We start from the raw sequence: 19,071 nt of genomic DNA on the forward strand, positions 1-19,071 counted from the left end.
AAATTGGATCATATAAGTTAGGGTAATGATTGTGTTTTTCATATCGGGAATGCACACATTCCACCATTCAAAATAACGTAACCTTAACATATAAACTTCGTAATCGAAGCTGTTCAAGTTGTTAATCTTCATTTGAAGATCATCTTTACAAAAAATCATTTGAATCAAGATAGTTTAGTCATCCAAATTTATAGGACAAAGCGACGGTTTGAGTACCAACTAACATATTCAAGATGAACCATCCATTTATTTGATACATTTGGATAACTAAATGATCTCCAATTGGAATAACATTTTTATCCAAAATGATCTTAAAATGAATATATATAAATTGAACGTTTGATTATAAAGTTTATATGGTGCAGAAACATTATTTGCGAATGACAGAATATATGCATTGTGGCAACCCATCCCAAATTTTAAGATTTTATAAATTTTAAAAGATGAGTTTACAAGAATACCATAGGGGTGAGGGTATTGATTTTCGTTGATCACTATTTCATGACGCGAATGAACTATTACCTTACTGTATTCCCAAAAATGTGTTGGTAAGGATTAGTATTTATTCTTTATTCTTTATTCTTTTATTTTTGGGGGGTTATTATTTTAAGGAGGTGGTGGAAAAAAAATCAAAAAAGGAAGGAAAAAGGGGGACGGGCTGCCTAATGGCAGGAAGGGAGAGGAGAAAGTGGAGAGTTGCAGGAGGGAAAGGAGGAAGATGGGAGGAGGACCAATCAGAAAAGAAAGAAAGGAGGGAAGAGGAGAGGAAGGGAGAAGCGGGGGATCGGGACCCGGTTCTTGGTGACCCGACCCGAGCGGCTCCACACGCACATTTCCGACGGGTTTTCACCCCGTTTTCCGGTGAATTACATCAAACAACCTCTTGGAAACCCCTCCATAACCTTCCCTCTTCCAATTATACCCTAGAAATCATAGATTTTAGCATGGAATTCAGGAAACATCGCACCGGTGGGTGCGGCGGGTCTTGTGTCGATTCTCCCATTTCTGAAACAATTTCTTTCAATTGCCACCATAAATAGACTTCCCTTGAGGTCTGAAACAAAGACCATTATTTTGTTGGAGCATCGGAGTTGTTTTGGAGACGAATTAAAAAAACCCAAAACAAGGGTTTCCGGAGGTTTGTGGTCAATTTGAGGTGTTTTCCGACCAAATTGGCCTTGACCGCAGGTATAAAATTTGCTCTACTCTTTGAGATCTTCATTTCTGTAATTTTTGAGAATTTTTAGAAATAGTTGAGTTTTCCGGCGAGCCGGGGCGGCCGACCGCCACCCGCGGTAGCTGGTGCGGCGGCGCACGGCCAGGGAGCTGTCAGTGTGTTTTTATGTGAATATTATTGTGCTAATGATACTTTTGTGACTAAATTGCGGTGGTTTGAATAGTAGTATGATTGTAGTATTTGTTGGATTAAATGAATTTATTCGGATTTGGTTTAAATTCTGGAATTTGGAACTACGAATGGCTTGATCCCTATTTAGGGTACGTAGGCAGTCTAACGAGACGTTAGATGCAGCCATACAATAATTGGGACAAAAGCCTTGTTTGGGAAATTGGACAATGTGAGGGAATTTGGTAAAATGTGAGTTTTAGCTTTATGTTGTGGTGGGTAAGTGTGGTCATAAATCAATGTGTGAAGATTAGAGGATTGAAGTAAGAAATCGTCAGTTTTGGTAAGATAGTTAAACTAGTGTTTAATTTTGGTTTGTCACTGATAATTATTCTTGAAAATAATTCTTTCGGGAGTAGGGCGTTTTTGATTGGCATTTTTATGCCATGATAAATATATATATATATATATATATATATATATATATATATATATATTTGGAAATACTATGAAATGATTGAGTTTATTGATGGTAGTGATGGTAATGAGTATACTTGTGTTGAGATGTATTGAGAACTTATTATTCTTGGCTTATTCATAGGTATGATTACTTGCATATAATGATTGTGAATGCTTTAAAGTGTGAAGGTGAGTTTATGGTATTAGTTGAATCAATGGAGTTATGGCATGACTACATTTATGTGTTAGGCAACTCAGACACTTTCGTGCTAATTGCCCATGAGTTATACATGTTATATTGAGATGCATTGAGAGCTCGTAAACCTACACCCCGGTGTTAGTGCGCCTGCCCATGGCCAGGGCACAGTCCTTCACGTGATGTTCACCTCCCGCACCTTACGCTCACCTTGGATTCAAGGTAGGTGCACAGGCCTGTCGTACAGACCACTATAGGTGGTTCCAACTTGTAGGTGACCCGCGATAATTCGCACAGTCTTCACGTGATCGTAACACTTGAGCGTACTTATTTTACACACAGTCCTGTTGTACAGACCACAAGAGGTGGTTCCGACTCGTGTGCAGAGATGTTTGATAAGCTATGGATAGGTCATACAGGTCACATGGGGTGACTCCGACTAGTATGTTGATAAGTTATTGGTTCAGCCGTACATGCCACAATAGGTGGATCTGGTTGACATAGTACTTAGATATTTGATGAACTAGGCTTAGCCGTACAAGTCACGTTAGGTGACTCCGGCTGACATACCATTACATATTGATATAAACCACCTGGGTTACTTATTCTTTGTTGAGATATCTGTTATGACAGATTGTGGTTTTGTTATGGTGAGTATGGTGTTGAGATATAAATCACCTGGTTATTACCTTTGTTACAGAAATGGTTTCTGAAAAGCTTTGTTTTCGCTCACTTACATTTTCTAGTTTGAAACCTTTAGATTCTAGTAGCAAAGTTTCTGTATTGTTGAGGATTCGTGGTACTCCCTAGTATAGGTGGTTTTTTTTTTTATGTTGGCTTGATTATTATATTACCTTACTAGCTATATTTTACTTACGCCTTGTATCATATGTTAGAAAAAGGGAATAAAAAATAGAGGGGGTCCATAACCGCTCACGGGGCATTCGTGTATTTAAGCACTTGTAGATTTAATTTATTCATATATTTACTCTCTATCACAATTTATGGCTTCGTCACCTTTCGGGTGTCAGCCAACATAACTTGATTCAGAATCTTAGTGGATATTCCGAGTCGGGGTGTGTCATGCATCCTCCACACCATTCCCCCATTTGGGGAATGCAAGTATTATCCTACAAGTTATAACTCATCTCTCCAAATTCGCATACAATCAAGGATAATACTTGCATCCCAATGTGGGGATACACATATCCCTCCATTTGCGAATAAGATATCTTGACCGAATAAAATCAACAATCAAATTGTTCAATTTATTAATCTTCATTTGAAAATCACTCTTTAAAAAATCACGAAGATTCATCCAAACGTGTTAGACAAATTGACAGTTCGTTATGAATATGTTACTTGGTACATACTGTTGATTTGCTCAATATATTTGAACTACTAAATGATATGTGATTGAAATAATTTTGCATAGTGGTGGTCTTCTAATGAAGATTAAGAAATTGTCAGTTCCGATTATGAAATTGATAAATTTTTTTTTTTTCCAGAAGAAATTCGTGGAATCATGCACCTTTTTTTTCCGAGTTATAACGAAAAAATGTAGTTGATTGTATCTAACCTATTCTTAAAATAAACAACTCGCACACACTCTCTTTCTAAAATACGATTAACATACGTTATTCCCAATATATATATCCCTTAAGGAGCGAATGCTAGTAATATCCTACTATCAATCATTCGTATGATTTAAGAAAACAATATATAACAAAGAGCATAACCAATTGCTTTCAAGGTGGAAAAAAAGTCTATCAATTGAGGGGTTAAGTGTTGGGTGTTATTATCTGATAATATTTTAATAGTTTTGGGTTTCTATCCACGCATTTGATTTTTGAAACATTTCTCTAATCTCCTATACTAACGTAGCACTTTTGAATCTTTCTCTCTCTCTAATAAAACTAATTTTTAAACAAAAATATATTTATTTATTCGTATATTAACAAGTGATAGATTGCCTTAATTGTTAAAATATTTTTGTTCAACTTACTACGAACAGTTTAAATTAAAATCTCTGAATCAGGATCCTCTCCTGAGTTAAGGGTGAGGATCCTCCTGACCAAGTTTATCGGGCCGTTGAAATTTTATTTAACGGCTACAAACAGGAGGCCCCTATAAAAATTATAATAATTATAACTGTTGGAAAAAATTTTAACAGTTTGATGAGCTTGGTCAAGAGGATTCTCACTCTTAGCTCAGGAGAGGATCCTGATGCAAAATCTCTTGCTCTTTTCTAATTTTTAATATTGTTTATATAACACGTGTTTATGAGGACAAGGACATCACACCGAACGTGTACCCACACGCAGAGTTTAAATATATTTAGAGAAAGTGACATTTTAGCTACTATCACTGGAAACTTATACGTGACCTTATTGGACAAATCATAAACGTAATAAACCACTACTTTTTGTATTTTAGCCTACTTTATACTTTATACAATTCCCAATCAAGTTAAACCAACAGATCCTCTCGGGATTTCTTTGAGAAGATTTCGAAAATGTGTGACTCATGTTTATTTATTATATGTCGTATTATTAGTTTCGTCAGGTATTGTTTGTATTTAATTTTAAATAAAAAAAAATGTAAAATAATTTTCGATCATATGAAGTACGATAAAGATACAATTTTTAAATTTCTATGATCTTAATAAAGAGAATCTAAAAAGAATTCGTGTTCAATTAAAACACTAATTATTCGATCATACGAAGTACGATAAAGATACAATTTTTAAATTTCCGTGATCTTAATAAAGAGAATCTAAAAAGAATTCAGGTTCAATTAAAACACTAATTAATCTTTTTTTTTTTTGTTTTTGGGGAAACCACTTTCACTGCCCTTTTGTCATGCTACAGAGCCCTCGGCCCTACCCATCATATCCTTTTCATAGCAAGCCCAGCACTGCTTAGCAAGCCTACGGTTCCGAGAAAATAGGTATTTGCCACTCTCAAAACTTAACAAGTTCATTAAAAGACTAATCTGGAAAGTAAATATGACGATGGACAGGAGCCGGTGGACTAGTCGGACGTGCTTTACTTATTGATTGATCCAGTACTGAACGCTGCACTGCCAGTTAGCAGGACCATCGGGGAACCACAGTGCAATCTCCTCCTTGCACTCTCACCTGAGTCGCTTCCATGAATGATGTTCCTGCCAATCTCAATTGCATAGTCACCACGGATGGTTCCACGGGCAGGTTCGGCTGGGTTGGTGGCACCGATTATCTTTTGGCTGCTAAGAATAATATGTTCCCGTTATATTGAAAAATCTTTCACCGCATACAAGTTTTCATAGTGACAATCCCTCGAAAAAAGGCTTTACTAAGTTTACTTTTGCCCCGACGTCATTTTGGCCACCGGGTTTAATCCAACAAGGGAAAATTTCAATTGTTTTATGTTTTTCGTATTTGGATACGACTAGAAATCTGTAACCTTTATCCCAATGGATGCAACCTAATTCAATTACCCTCCCACTGTAAACTATTCCTACCTAGAGATAGAACCTATGGGAGAAAGAATGGTTAATAGAAGGACTGCAACGGCTAATTATAATAAATTTATAAGACTGGCCATAATCTAAGTGGTTTTAGTTTAGACTCTGGTTATTTTTCCAAATATATATTTTAATACCTCCATATCCAATTCAAATCCTGAAACCTCCTCAACCTCAAACAACTGAAACAATAATGGCGACTCAAGAGAAGGGCAGCAGCATTGATCCAAAGAGTGGGTTTTGCTCAAAGACCAAGACCTTTCACAGCCTGAGACCCAGATCCCAACCCCCTCCTCAAACCACGCCTCTTTCCCTCACCCACTACCTCCTCTCCCGCCTCCACCACTCCCCTCCCCTGCCTTCCACTCCCGCCCTCCTCGACGCCGCCAACGGCCATCATATTCTCTACCCCGAGTTCAATTTTCGAGTCCGAACCCTCGCCGCCTCGCTTCAATCCCAGCTCGGCCTCTCCCACGGCCAATGCGCCTTCGTTCTCTCCCCCAACTCCCTCCACCTCCCCATCCTCCACCTCTCTCTCCTCTCCCTCGGCGTTATCGTCTCCCCTTCCAACCCCGCCAGCTCCAATTCCGAAATCTCCCACCAAATCAGCATATGCAGACCCACCGTCGCATTCGCCACCACTGCCACCGCTCACAAAATCCCTAACTCCCTCCGCCTTGGGACCATCCTCCTCGACTCGGCCGAGTTCGAGTCCATGATGATGACCTGTCCAAGTTCGGCCGAATCGCTTCGAATTGAAGTGAGCCAATCGGACACCGCTACGATTCTCTACTCATCGGGGACCACCGGGAGGGTCAAGGGCGTGGAGTTTACTCACCGGCACTGGATATGGATGATGGCGGGCATCCACGCGGTTCGAAACGCGTCCGCTCCACACGCTGTGTGTCTCTGTACGGTGCCGTTTTTCCACTCGTACGGGTTCGCGTACTGCTTCATAGTTTTGTTGACGGGGGACACGCTGGCGTTCATGGGAAGGTTCGATTTGAAGGTGATGATGAGATCCATCGAGCGGTTCCGAATCACCGACGTGGCCTGTGCCCCGCCTGTGGTCGTGGCCTTGTTGAAGCACGGGGACATAAACGTGATGGACGGCTACGATTTGAGCTCCCTGCAAGTGATCGGCTGCGGCGGTGCTCCGCTGGCGAAGAGTGTGATCGAGAAGCTGAGGAAGTGGCTGCCCCACGTACAAGTCCCACAGGTTGGTGCAATGATGTGTAATTTTCAGATGGGTTTAACGACGTTTAATGTGTTGTCGTTTTTGTTCAACAAAAATTATGTGTTATCGTTTTGTCCAACTTTGGGCCGTGTGGTGGGTTGCGCAGGGATATGGGATGACGGAGATGACGGGCCGAGTATGTGGCCCGGTGGGCCCGGAAGAAACCCGAGTGGAAGGAGCTAATGGAAGGCTTACGTCAGATATTGAGGTCAAGATTGTGGAGCCTGAGACTGGCACTGCCCTGCCTCCTTTGATGCATGGGGAAGTTTGGGTTAGAGGACCATACGTTATGAAAGGTAATGCTGACGTTCACATAGTATTTATTACGGGGTTTTAAAATAGCGTTAGAAAAGCTACATTTAATAACAAGAACGGATGTTCCGCTCAAAAAATACTTTTGAACTACAATATTGAAATGAAAAATCGACAGTGGAGTACAATTTTAGGGGAGAAATTGACAATGAATTACCAATGCAACCGAAAATCGACAGTAGAATACTTTTGATGGGTGGTGGTGGTTACTTCAATTAGTGTAGGTTACGTTGGTGATGAAGATGCAACTGCCACAACTTTGGACTCGGAAGGATGGTTAAAAACTGGAGACATTTGCTACATAGACAATGAAGGTTTTCTATATTTCGTCGATCGAATCAAGGAATTGATCAAGTACAAAGGCTACCAGGTTTGCCACCTCTGCACCTTCCAAATTCACCCTTTAACCAAACACTCGTTTTCTTCTTCGCTTCAATGGGAGTGCGTATTTTTGCATTAGGTTGCCCCGGCGGAGTTGGAGGATCTGCTTCACTCCCATCCAGACATTGTTGATGCAGCTGTGATTCCGTATGTAACTTACTCAATTGTTTTGAGTGTGATTTGAGTTCGAGCTTTGCGTGTAAAAAGCTCATGGAGTTTGTGTTTGGGTGAATGGAAAATGATGGACAGGTACCCAGATGAGGAAGCAGGTCAAGTACCCATGGCCTTCGTCGTGAGGAACCACGGAAGCGCCATTGATGAATCACAGATCAAGGATTTTATTGCAAAACAGGTAATCCTCAGACTATAATCATGATCAAACTTCCATTAAAACGATGCTTTTACGGTTTTACCAATGTTAATGTACGGTACTGCATCATCAATTGCAGGTTGCGCCATATAAGAAGATACGACGCGTAGCATTCATCAATGCAATACCAAAGAATGTGCAGGGAAAAGTGTTGAGGAAGGAACTAATCAAACTTGCATTATCCAAGTTATGAATTCCAGTTTCTTTCTTCTGATGTGTGTTTATATTTTAAGCTCTCGAATGTAAGTACGATCAATTGCTTCGCCTCCAAGCAAAGATGGTTCATTACTTCAAAGTATGACAAGGACTGCAGCTTTATTCACACTACTTATTTGATTGCACAAATGTTGTATACTGATTAAAATGCTAATATGCTTGCGCGTACGAGCTTTTCACAAAGTGAAACAAAAGAGAGCGTACCAAAACATTGATCCATCAACACCAGCCTGCAGATTCCGCAGCCAGTTACCCCCAGGGCCTGATGAGGGAAGCAGCAATTCATATGGCGGAATGCCACCTCCGCTTCTGTTTTTAAGTATACCAGATTAGGCCTCTTTTGTATTACGTTCAGGCCACGGCTCGTTTTGCTTGGCATGGTGACCCTTTCTGAAAACTAAGCATCCCAAGAAAACTGAAAAGCATATACGTTATACTGAGCTTTATGTTGGATTTGTGACCAAGTGGACAACAAGACAATATAACTTTCGGCTATTAAAATATGAAAAAGGTGGACAACACCTTACCTTGTTTTAGGGAAGAAAAAAGGGAAAAGGTTTTCTTTCTCTTCTACACCCGTGGGTTTTGGTCCTTTATGTTTTGGTGGTTGCCTTTGCAGCCTAATTATAGAGAAGAGAAAAAGATAGAAAGCTACGGAGGGTGAGTAGAAAGAGTGGAGCTCATTTTATGTTTTGAGCTGAATACAGAGAGCAAGGAGAGCAGAGGAGAGAGCATTCGGCTCTCCCATTTGAAACAGTGCTGCTCCTTCCCATTTGTTTGTAATCCCCTTTTGTTAGTGATCACTCAATCAAAGATATTTGTGCTACATTTTGTGGCTTTTGGGAGAGAAGGAATTTGGTATATGTTTCCATCTTCTCCATTTGTTCTTTGTGAGAGTGAGAGCTATTGGGTGTATGTGGGCTATTGGGTTTGAGAGTTAAAACTCTATTTGTAATCTCCTTTTGACATTAGTGGAATTTCCTCGCCGTCTCGGAACTGGATGTAGGCTTACGCCGAACCAGTATAAATCCTTGTGTTTTTTTTGGATTATTTGTCTTGTCATATTTTGCCGTATTAGCTTTGGTTTCATATTTGAAGCTTCCGCACAACAAGTGGTATCAGAGCTCTGGGTTTCGACTTGGGGCTTTGTACAAGTATGTCTATGAAACCATCGAATATGTCGGTGAAATATGATATTGAAAAATTCAATGGGAGGAATGATTTTAGCCTTTGGCGAGTTAAGATGCGAGCTGTGCTAGTTCAACAAGGGTTGCTTAAGGCGCTACAGGGTGTGGAAGCCTTGCCACAAGATTGGTCTGCTGAAGAAAAAGAAGACGCTTTGAATCGAGCACATAGTGCAATTATGTTATCACTATCTGATGAAGTTCTTCGTGAGGTGGATAATGAAACTACTGCAGCTGGTTTGTGGCTTAAGTTGGAGAGTAGATATATGACCAAATCCCTCACCAATCGTTTGTATTTGAAGCAACGTTTGTACACTCTCCGTATGACTGAAGGTACGCCTATTCAAAATCATCTTGATGAGTTTAATAAGGTTATTATGGATTTGAAAAGTATGGATAATAAAATTGATGATGAGGATCAATCTTTGATTTTGTTGTGTTCTTTACCTCCTTCGTATGCGAATTTTGTCGAAACTTTGTTATATGGGAGAGATTCTATTTGTATGGAGAATGTAAAAGCCGCTTTGAATTCAAGAGAGTTAAAGAACAAAGTATCTGGAAATTTGAATGATTCTCATTCTGAGGCTTTGATAGCAAGAGGCAGAGATAGGGAATATGGTTCAGGTAGTAATAAAGGAAATTTGAGATCGAAGTCTAAGACCAGAAACAACACATGCAACTATTGTCGCAAGGAAGGGCATTGGAAAGTTGATTGCCCAAAACTGAAAGATAATGCTGGTGTGAGTGCGAATGTCGTCGATGACGACTTCGACTTTGTTCTATGATGACAGTTGGCTACACCAGATTTGAAATTTTAAAAAAAAAGAAAAAAAAGAAGAAGAGAATCTGGTGTTGTGGGTACTCTTAAATCTCTCCACTACATATGGAGATTTAAGAGTTTGTAAGGATTCCTTGTTATGATTTGAGAAAGTTGCTTAGTAGCCTCTATGTATGTTTGTGTTATGTCAGTTGCTCTTCATCGGTGTTTTTTATTGTTTTGGATATTGGTATGGTTTTTTTTTTTGGTAAAGTTGAATTCAGTGAGGGCCAATTTGTTGAGTTCTGCAAGTTTGGATAGTGAGGCACCACACTATTTTGGATACACCACATGCACTGCAGAACATTTGTGTGGAACCCTCGTGTAGAAGGCAAGTTATATGCTTTCTAACTTTGTTTGGGCTATGGACATTTGGTTGGATTTGTTTGCCACTGCTATTTGGTCTGTTGGTCTCCATCATCTGCAATTAGTTTTCTTGAAGACTCCAGTTGAGGTATGGTTTTGGATCTCCTACTGATTATTTGAATTTGAAATTTTGGTTGTCCTGTTGGTGCTCATGTGATGATGGTAAACTTGAGTGAAGGGCATATTTTCGTATGTGGTATGTGAGACTTTGTTGCCAAATTTGTAATCAGTTTTGACTTGGAGAATGTGCCATGCTATGTGAATGAGTCTATTGGTGCAGTTTAAGACCATGGTGTTTGTGAGCAGGTGGAGTTCATTGTGTGTCCAACTTTGGTATGGTGTACTTGATCTTTTGTTGGTGATATTGAAGAATTTCAGTTCTTCGTTTGAATCACCTTTTGTTTTGATCAAGGCACTTATGGTTTGCAAATTTGGAGAAGACGGTAGAGAAATGGTCTACTTTTGTTGGCTTTGGTACAGTTTGAGTCGAGGTGGAAATTGTTATGAGCACTGGTAAGTTTGGGGAATTTGATTTAGTTCCCGTTGTCTTTAGTGTGTACTTTGGGTGCTTATGGTGATTGTTGATTCGATTCTCTGTGATGCTTTCGGAACTTGGTCAAGGTGGAGATTGTTGGATTTGTGACCAAGTGGACAACAAGACAATATAACTTTCGGCTATTAAAATATGAAAAAGGTGGACAACACCTTACCTTGTTTTAGGGAAGAAAAAAGGGAAAATGTTTTCTTTCTCTTCTACACCCGTGGGTTTTGGTCCTTTATGTTTTGGTGGTTGCCTTTGCAGCCTAATTATAGAGAAGAGAAAAAGATAGAAAGCTACGGAGGGTGAGTAGAAAGAGTGGAGCTCATTTTATGTTTTGAGCTGAATACAGAGAGCAAGGAGAGCAGAGGAGAGAGCATTCGGCTCTCCCATTTGAAACAGTGATGCTCCTTCCCATTTGTTTGTAATCCCCTTTTGTTAGTGATCACTCAATCAAAGATATTTGTGCTACATTTTGTGGCTTTTGGGAGAGAAGGAATTTGGTATATGTTTCCATCTTCTCCATTTGTTCTTTGTGAGAGTGAGAGCTATTGGGTGTATGTGGGCTATTGGGTTTGAGAGTTAAAACTCTATTTGTAATCTCCTTTTGACATTAGTGGAATTTCCTCGCCGTCTCGGAACTGGATGCAGGCTTACGCCGAACCAGTATAAATCTTTGTGTTTTTTTTGGATTATTTGTCTTGTCATATTTTGCCGTATTAGCTTTGGTTTCATATTTGAAGCTTCCGCACAACACTTTACTTATCGGTAGTATAGCATACAAGATCATACACTAGTAACTTTTAGTGTAAGATTAAAAAAAGAATCGATTGGATTCAGGTCATAATCTATATGGGATTCCCATGACTCGAAGAATCGAAGAGTTGAAGACATAATCATACGCTTGTCATTGCTAGTGTAAATTGAAAATATATGCATGTCATTACTGATTAACCTCGAGATGATGATAAGTTGAGAGTATAAATATGTACGCCAATACACGTGTAAGTTGAAAGGTAGTCATACACTAGTAGTAGTCTAGCTAGTGTAATTTGAATGCTAGTGTAATCATACACTAGCCGTAGCTTGTCCAAATACTAGTGTAATCAAACACTAGCACTTGGAAAAGTTGAAATACTGGAATATAACTCATACACGTGCAAGCTGTGTCCTACGGCTGTGAACTAGTACAATACTCTGAAACTATGTAAGTGTATGCTTAAAAATTAAAATACGATAAGTAAGAATAGGGAAAATCAACATTCATAAAGTCGTAATCATGATAAATTATAAGGCCTGGTAGGAAATCACAAAGTCCGTTTAACTCGTAAAAAGTAACTGAAATTTATATTTATCTAGGCATGCTTAATATTTGATAAAGAAAACATGTCTGAAATAAAAGTCCACTCAGTGGTTGTCAATGAAGCCCTCATCCTCCAGCTGGCTGTCCTCTAGGGCTTCTGGAACTGCTAGCATCTAAACATATAACATAACCCATTAGCAAAAACTCTATGGTCCTATGGAAACAATTAAATTTGGAGAAGTAGAGTGCATTCAGAATCAGCGAGACGAAATACCCTAAGAGGGCCGAAGCCAATTCCATTAAAAAAAAACCAACCGTCAACGGTCCATGGCCGATCAACTCAGGATTGAAGAGTTGGGAGTGTAAATATTAAACATTGCAAGTGTTTTATGGATTCGTGCTATTTTGCTTGAGTTAAAATTTTATTGGACGGGATAGCAGTAATGTTATACAAAAGATTCAAAAGACAACAAGATGCAGAGAGCCAACTTTGCTGCCATTCTTGTCAACAAAGCACGAGAGTTGGATTAGGGTTTCGAAGCGGTTTGAGAGAGAGAGATTATCTTGATTTGAGAGAGAGAGAGAGGGGGTTGAGGATTGCGGTTCGACTTCTGTGGTTCTGAAATATGATTTTATTCAAAAACAAATTATTTGAACCGTCCGAACCGGGCGAACGGTCTAACTGGGAAAAAGGGTCGGACCGAATGAACCGACCGTTGGACAGGCTGAACCGGGTCGGACCGAATGAAGCGGGTCAGACCGGGCGAACTGGCTAAAAATATCATAAATATTAATAATTTTCTTATGTATTAATTTACAGAAAGAGAAATTCCAACTTGCCTACCCAATACCCATCCAAATCACTGTCATATCCACCGTTAATTTTGTCACTAATAAAAAAAATGAGAGAATTAGAATTAGATGTCTCATTTTAGATTTTTGTAGACTAAACATTTATGTTTTTTGAGTTTTTGATTAAGCTTTTAAAACATATGATTAAGATACTCAGACTTGAACTACTTCAAATTAATTGAAATTAATTTACATTTAAATATCTACTATATATTTTAAATAATTTCAACCATATTTAAGTTTAAAAATTTAAACTTTTCAAATCTAAATGTACACCCACGCCAAATGGAAACGTATCAACATTAAATGAAAACGTACCAACGTCAAACAAAAATGTACCAATCCCGAATTAAAACGTACTCAATTATAAAATATATTTAAATGAATATTCATCTTTTTGGAGTGTTTAAAAATATGTTTGATTCATGCACAATGCTCTAGATAATCTTGTTTTTTGGTAGATAAGTCTATGGAACAACTTTTAGTTGATCGGAGATAAATCCTTATTATTGGATATAATGCTAAATAATAACGATAAATCATATAATTTTGAATTAACAAAAAAGTTATTATCCGTTGATTAATGACTCTTTCTAGAAAGAAAAAATAATTAATTAAAGTAATTTAAACTTTTACATTGTTATCGACTCTTTCTATAAAAATAATAATAATTAATTAAAGTAATTCCTCATTATTAGAACAAAAAAGTAATAAAATTCAAATGTACAAAAAAGCTAAATGTATAAAAAATTCAAATGTACCAAGAAGCCAAATGGACCAAAAATTCAAATGTACCAAGTAATTAAATGTACCATTATAATCAAACATACCTAACAACGAGTTTTGTTACATTATATTTAATTTACTAAAATAAATAGTTTAATAAAAAATAAAAAAAATCTCCAATCATTATAATAAGAGATGCATAAAGATAGGAGGAAAAAAAAGAATGCTAACGTAAATAGACTTCTAATGAAATAAAATTAAAGTACCAAAATTGTAGGGAAAATGTTTAATCAAATTTACAAAAATAATAGATGTTTAGTTTACGACATTTCAAAACGAGACGTTTAATTCAAAACGTGGCATTTAATTCAAAACGTCGCTAAAAAAATCTGCAATTTAATTTTTGGTGGGCGAAGAACTTAAAAATCAGACCATCGACAAATGGAGCATTCATCTACTCCGATACCCAACAACCTCCAAAGTCTTCATATTTACCATCTTCGCCCTCGCCAACACGGCGATGGAGTTCACAGCGCAGCAGCTGATCCAGTACAACGGCACTGACCCATCGAACACGATATACAATGGCGCTCAAAGGCCGCGTCTTCGACGTCTCGGACGGCAAGTCGTTTACGGTCCGGCGGGCCGTTCGCAATGTTCCCGGCAAGGACGCCAGCAGGGCTCTGGCGAAGATGACCAAGAACGACGAGGACATGACTGCCTCCCTCGACGGCCTCACGGCAAGTCGTCTTAAGGCTCATTTAAAAGCTTCAAGCCGCAAGGTCAGGTGGTAATGACTCCATGTCAAACCTCCACATACTCCTTGTAGGCTGCAGAGCTGACCTCCATGGCGTAATTTCCCGGACTAAAAGAAGCCTCAGTTATTCCCCCTCCATATACCCTTGTACACTTCACAGAACCACATCGTTACGCAAACAGCTTTCTAAGGATTTCATGGGTAAATAATGGAAGAGATGAAGGTGCAAACCAGGACAGATGAATGTATCAAGTGGACGAAAAAGCTATTGTCTGTCCAAGAACAAAGGTAATCAGAGATAGTTCGATGAAAAAGATCGTGGTGAGGAGGTCTCTATCGACCATCCATCCGAAAATCGTTATCCCCCCGTGATTGGTTTGCAAGTATAACACTGCATTGCAGAAAGGGATAGAGCATGAGCCACAATAAATAACCAGTAAGGCTGAACTACGGGAAATGAATAAAACGAAAGCCATATATGCCATGCAGCAAGTAATACAAGATGATCGAAGCGCCTTCTTTTCAAACACAAAAATGGTAAACAGAATGCTCGAAATTTAAGGTTTGAAATGAACGGGAACAACTGAAACAGCATAAGCTGATGCATACCAAAAGCTTGTCTCTTGTGATATGAAGCCATATGTGAAGCCAGCTGGGAATTTGTAGGCACGTGAACATAATCTGCTGACTCCAAATCACTCTCAGAGTAACTTATATGCAGTGAACTCAATCTGTTGGCGGCCTCAAAGTTCATCAAACTGTCTGAACTTCTGTTGTGAGATGAATTGTTAGAACTGCATGTCATTAACGCATGCCATCTACTGGCAACTGTCGTTATACCTTGGGCTCTACCAGAAATTTTAGTAGCTGCGTGCAGGGAAATAGTAATGCCGACAACCTGAACAATTGTGGAGACCTGAATATTTGAAGGAAAAAGAGGAAGGAAATTTAATGCACTGAATTTTAGTCTGCAGTCAATGATGATTAGAGAGTTTTCAGAGAGGTCCAGTCTTAAAAGGGGGAATCCAATATGGTTTTAAATCTAAGCCTGTAAGAGTGAGAAGTTAATCAACCGAGAAGTAGATACATGGAAAGTATTGAACTTACTGCAAAATCGCCACTGTTTATTACAGTGATTTTTCCACTGTATATTGTGAGCTCGAGTAGAGTCACAAACTGGCTTGTGGTGACGATTATAAACTGCACAAGAAGGAAGATCCTGAACCTATGGCTTATTTTATGGAGATGATACCGCAGGCGAATATGCTCCTCCATAAATAGCAACACATTAGAATCCCTTTCAAAGAGCCTTCCATAATCATCAAAGTGGATAACTTGCAAGTTGCAGACCAAGTGAAACAAAATGCTGGCTGTTAGAGTGATTGTACTCACATAAGCCCATGATAGAACCAAAGCTACTAATACAGCAAATGACAGCCACCATGACTCGTGACGGACATATATCATGCGGATGACCTCTCGCAGAGTTTTCAAAAGAAAACATGGCAGTGCCCACCAAATGAGCAGACGTAAAGAATCCTGCAAAGATACGATACCCAAGGAAAATTCTTAGCACATTAACCACTGGAAGCCTCTGGCAAAAAATGTCTATAAAAGTTAAAATAAAGAAATGACATAGTTAATGCTGGCAACAAGTACTCTATATTTGGTTCGTTATTCCAATATTTGCAGGCTGCAGTTAGTGTGTGCTATGCCTAATCAGCATTAGTAAACAAATACAAAACTGACAGAAAGCGAAGATGGAAGATTTCGATTATGTTTTCACCTGCAGCTCTCAAATTAGAAACTAAAATATGCTGAATTCTGGTAAGCACATCATGTGCATATCATCTAACCCGTAGGCAATGACGGATCCACAGAGGGACCTGGGAGGTCCCATGACCCCTCGAAGACCCCTGAATCGTTTCTTGAAAATTTTCAGGGACCCCTCGTACTCGGATGAAGGCTATGCAGCTGCAGCAATGGCGTCCTCATGGGGAAGACGAACGTTCGGAGGAAGAAAGACAATTTTGTCCTTTTCAGCCTTGGCCCAAAACGCACGTTTTGGCCAACTGATTAAAACCTTTTCTTAAATAAAAAAAAAGAAAAAGAAAAATTAGACAATGGAAAAACGTTTTCGTTTGCTTCCTTTTTGTTTTAAGTCCCCAAGGCCCCCATCACTCTTCCTGAATCCCCATACCTTACTCATCCCTTCCCCCATCCAAAACCTGAAACCGCCAATTTTCACATATCCAATCCTCAATTTCCCAATTCTCAAAACCCTAAAATCCTAAAATCCCACCCAATCTCATATTTTAATTTTACTTGAATATCATATCTCAATTTGTTTCAAATATCCACACCACCACCATTTGGTTCAAAATTCAAATAAGATTTTTTGGTATTCTAATCTAATCTAATCTCAACTAAATTATATTTTCTATTGATGGAGATTTATAATCTATTATTGATATGATTATAAATATGTTTTATGTTTGTATACTCATTTAATTATTGGAATTTTGTTTATTGATTAATTGGTATATGTTTTTTGTGTGTTTTTTTATTTTTTTTTGTTAATATGTAGGGTAGAGATAAGAAATATGGAAAGGTTTTTCAAGCCAAAGAGCATATTTGCAAATGGAACATTTTCAGACTATGAAATATCGTCGTAGACGCTTGAATTAGAATTTTATAGCTTGTAATGTTGTTTGCGTATGATTTATGAATGAAATGTATTATAATTTAACTTTTAAAGGTTATTTTTATCTATAATTTTTTCCTGCCTCTCTCCTCCTTGCTTCTGCCATGGTCTCATCCGTCGGTGCCACCCACTTCTCCTCCAACCTTTCTCTGTCGTCTGGCAGGGGCAGTACATAAGCCCAAACTTTCCCAAATTATTTCAACCATCTTAGTAATTTTTCTTATGGGTGAAATTTCCTTCATAAGGTTAGTAAGATGGATATGATCTGTCATGGGTTTGTGAAATTTGGTGGTGGAGCTACCATGGCTTCGGGAGAATGGGGAGGGAGGCGGTTGGTGGAGGTATGGCAGCTTTGTTCTTAGTGAGAGAGAAGGTGAATGTTTGGAAACTAGTAAAAGAGAAAAATGGTGTGTTTGGTTAGAAAGATAGTGGGAGTTTGGGGAGAGTTTTATTTGACCAGTGTTTTAAATTGGGGTGTGCTATCTACACACTCTCTTAATTTGCGGCCGTTGGATTGACTGAATTAAAGAAGATCAAATGACAGAAATAAACAAAGGGTGTGTGAGAAGCAAAAAGGGGTGTGTGAATAGCACACCCCTTTAAATTTAGTGCTTCATATTAGATAATCAATAACTTAGGTACTCCCTAGTAACTTATGAAACCTCGTAATGGACACTTGAATTATGATTTTATAATTTGTAATATTGTTTTGCATATGATTTTTGAATGAAATGTATTATATTTAAATTTTCAATGTTATTTTTGTCTATAATTTTTTTGACCTTTATAATTGGGACCCCCCGAGTTTAAAATCCTGGATCCGCCACTGCCCGTAGGGTTAGTAGACGCATGACAGATTTGTACAGAAGGTCTAACGAATTTGAAGTCAGACCAAAGAGGACACCTTAACTTCACGTTCAAACATAAATTTGGATTATCTCATTTCTGACTACTATGCTCATATCATAAAACTTGAAGTTTATACAGGGAAGTTCTAGTATGCTAGTATGCAACGACATCGATGGCTATTAGATCTTTGGCCGCACATCCCAAAATTCATTCATTCGATGCATGTCATACACTGGAGCACAGAAGATTTCACGGTTGATATACAAAGCACACACAACATGTTCACAACACAATTATCAAGTAAACCATTTCATATCATACCTTAATCTGCTTGATGTAATCGTTTCGAAACCGAACGATACGGCCACTATAGCGATCAACAAAGAGGAACCTCCGAATGCCATACTTGCGAAGACAGTGAGAGATGCAGAGCAAAGAGACCGCCGCCAGAACCGCCTGCGATGCCACGATAGTGAGCTCGAACCATTTAATCTGATACTTGTCGCAGTCCGAACAGTTGAATATCTCTAGCACCACCACCGGGAGAACAACACCGAGAAGAACCAGAGCAGTCCAGGACAGCGCAAACCTCAACCAAGAAGATTGACTGAAGCCCAATAGAGTGAGAAACGTTTCTAGCCGTTGGAGGGTCTGGTCCAATTGGGTATCTTTGCATTCTCCTTCTGGTGCTTGGTGACCGTTGTTGTGATTTGAATCGAGAAGAAGGGTGAGTTGGGAAGGCGGATCCTCTCCTTTTAGAGGGTCCGCCATGGAGGAGTAGGAGTTTACTTAGGAGCTTAATTAGGGAGCTTAAAGCTGGGATTTTGATGGGTTTGGAGTGAAAATGGTGATTACCCAGTTGAGATTTTGGTGGCAAAAGTAGGAAAGTTAGTAGATTTTTTGGTTAGGAGCTTAATCATTGAGAATCCGATCAAACCCTTGATTCAATCTT

The 19,071-nt window shown here is 38.8% G+C and overlaps 2 protein-coding genes and 1 long non-coding RNA gene across 5 annotated transcripts; 2 read left to right on the forward strand and 1 right to left on the reverse strand.

The window, feature by feature from the left end:
* The first annotated feature begins 4,901 nt into the window (after positions 1 to 4,901).
* Positions 4,902 to 8,134, forward strand: LOC137731763 (4-coumarate--CoA ligase-like 9). 2 transcript variants are annotated; one of them, XM_088688137.1, is made up of 7 exons: positions 5,350 to 5,441; positions 5,543 to 6,726; positions 6,851 to 7,040; positions 7,281 to 7,426; positions 7,517 to 7,584; positions 7,687 to 7,789; positions 7,887 to 8,134. In XM_088688137.1, exons 2-7 carry the CDS (start codon positions 5,701 to 5,703, stop codon positions 7,998 to 8,000), a joined length of 1,647 nt encoding a protein of 548 aa, XP_088544263.1. In that variant the 5' UTR covers positions 5,350 to 5,441; positions 5,543 to 5,700; the 3' UTR covers positions 8,001 to 8,134. The 2 variants fall into 2 exon arrangements, with proteins under 2 accessions (XP_068327071.2, XP_088544263.1); XM_068470970.2 differs by having other exon boundaries at positions 4,902 to 6,726.
* A 2,207-nt stretch (positions 8,135 to 10,341) lies between these two features.
* LOC148689875 (uncharacterized) lies at positions 10,342 to 10,912 on the forward strand. The gene is made up of 3 exons (XR_015957951.1): positions 10,342 to 10,478; positions 10,621 to 10,723; positions 10,803 to 10,912. It is a non-coding gene; the product is annotated as an uncharacterized LOC148689875 (long non-coding RNA).
* Positions 10,913 to 14,080: 3,168 nt separating this feature from the next.
* Positions 14,081 to 19,035, reverse strand: LOC137732306 (uncharacterized). Of its 2 annotated transcripts, XM_068471613.2 has the most exons (5): positions 18,441 to 19,035; positions 15,674 to 16,105; positions 15,176 to 15,482; positions 14,798 to 14,957; positions 14,081 to 14,718 (listed from the first exon to the last, which is right to left on the reverse strand). In XM_068471613.2, exons 1-4 carry the CDS (start codon positions 18,888 to 18,890, stop codon positions 14,815 to 14,817), a joined length of 1,332 nt encoding a protein of 443 aa, XP_068327714.2. In that variant the 5' UTR covers positions 18,891 to 19,035; the 3' UTR covers positions 14,081 to 14,718; positions 14,798 to 14,814. The 2 variants fall into 2 exon arrangements, with proteins under 2 accessions (XP_068327714.2, XP_068327715.2); XM_068471614.2 differs by having other exon boundaries at positions 14,679 to 14,957; positions 15,176 to 15,464.
* Positions 19,036 to 19,071: the final 36 nt, after the last annotated feature.

Source organism: Pyrus communis, chromosome 16 (assembly GCF_041283825.1).
Source record: "Pyrus communis isolate YQ-2024b chromosome 16, ASM4128382v1, whole genome shotgun sequence".
NCBI classification, from domain to species: Eukaryota; Viridiplantae; Streptophyta; class Magnoliopsida; order Rosales; family Rosaceae; genus Pyrus; species Pyrus communis.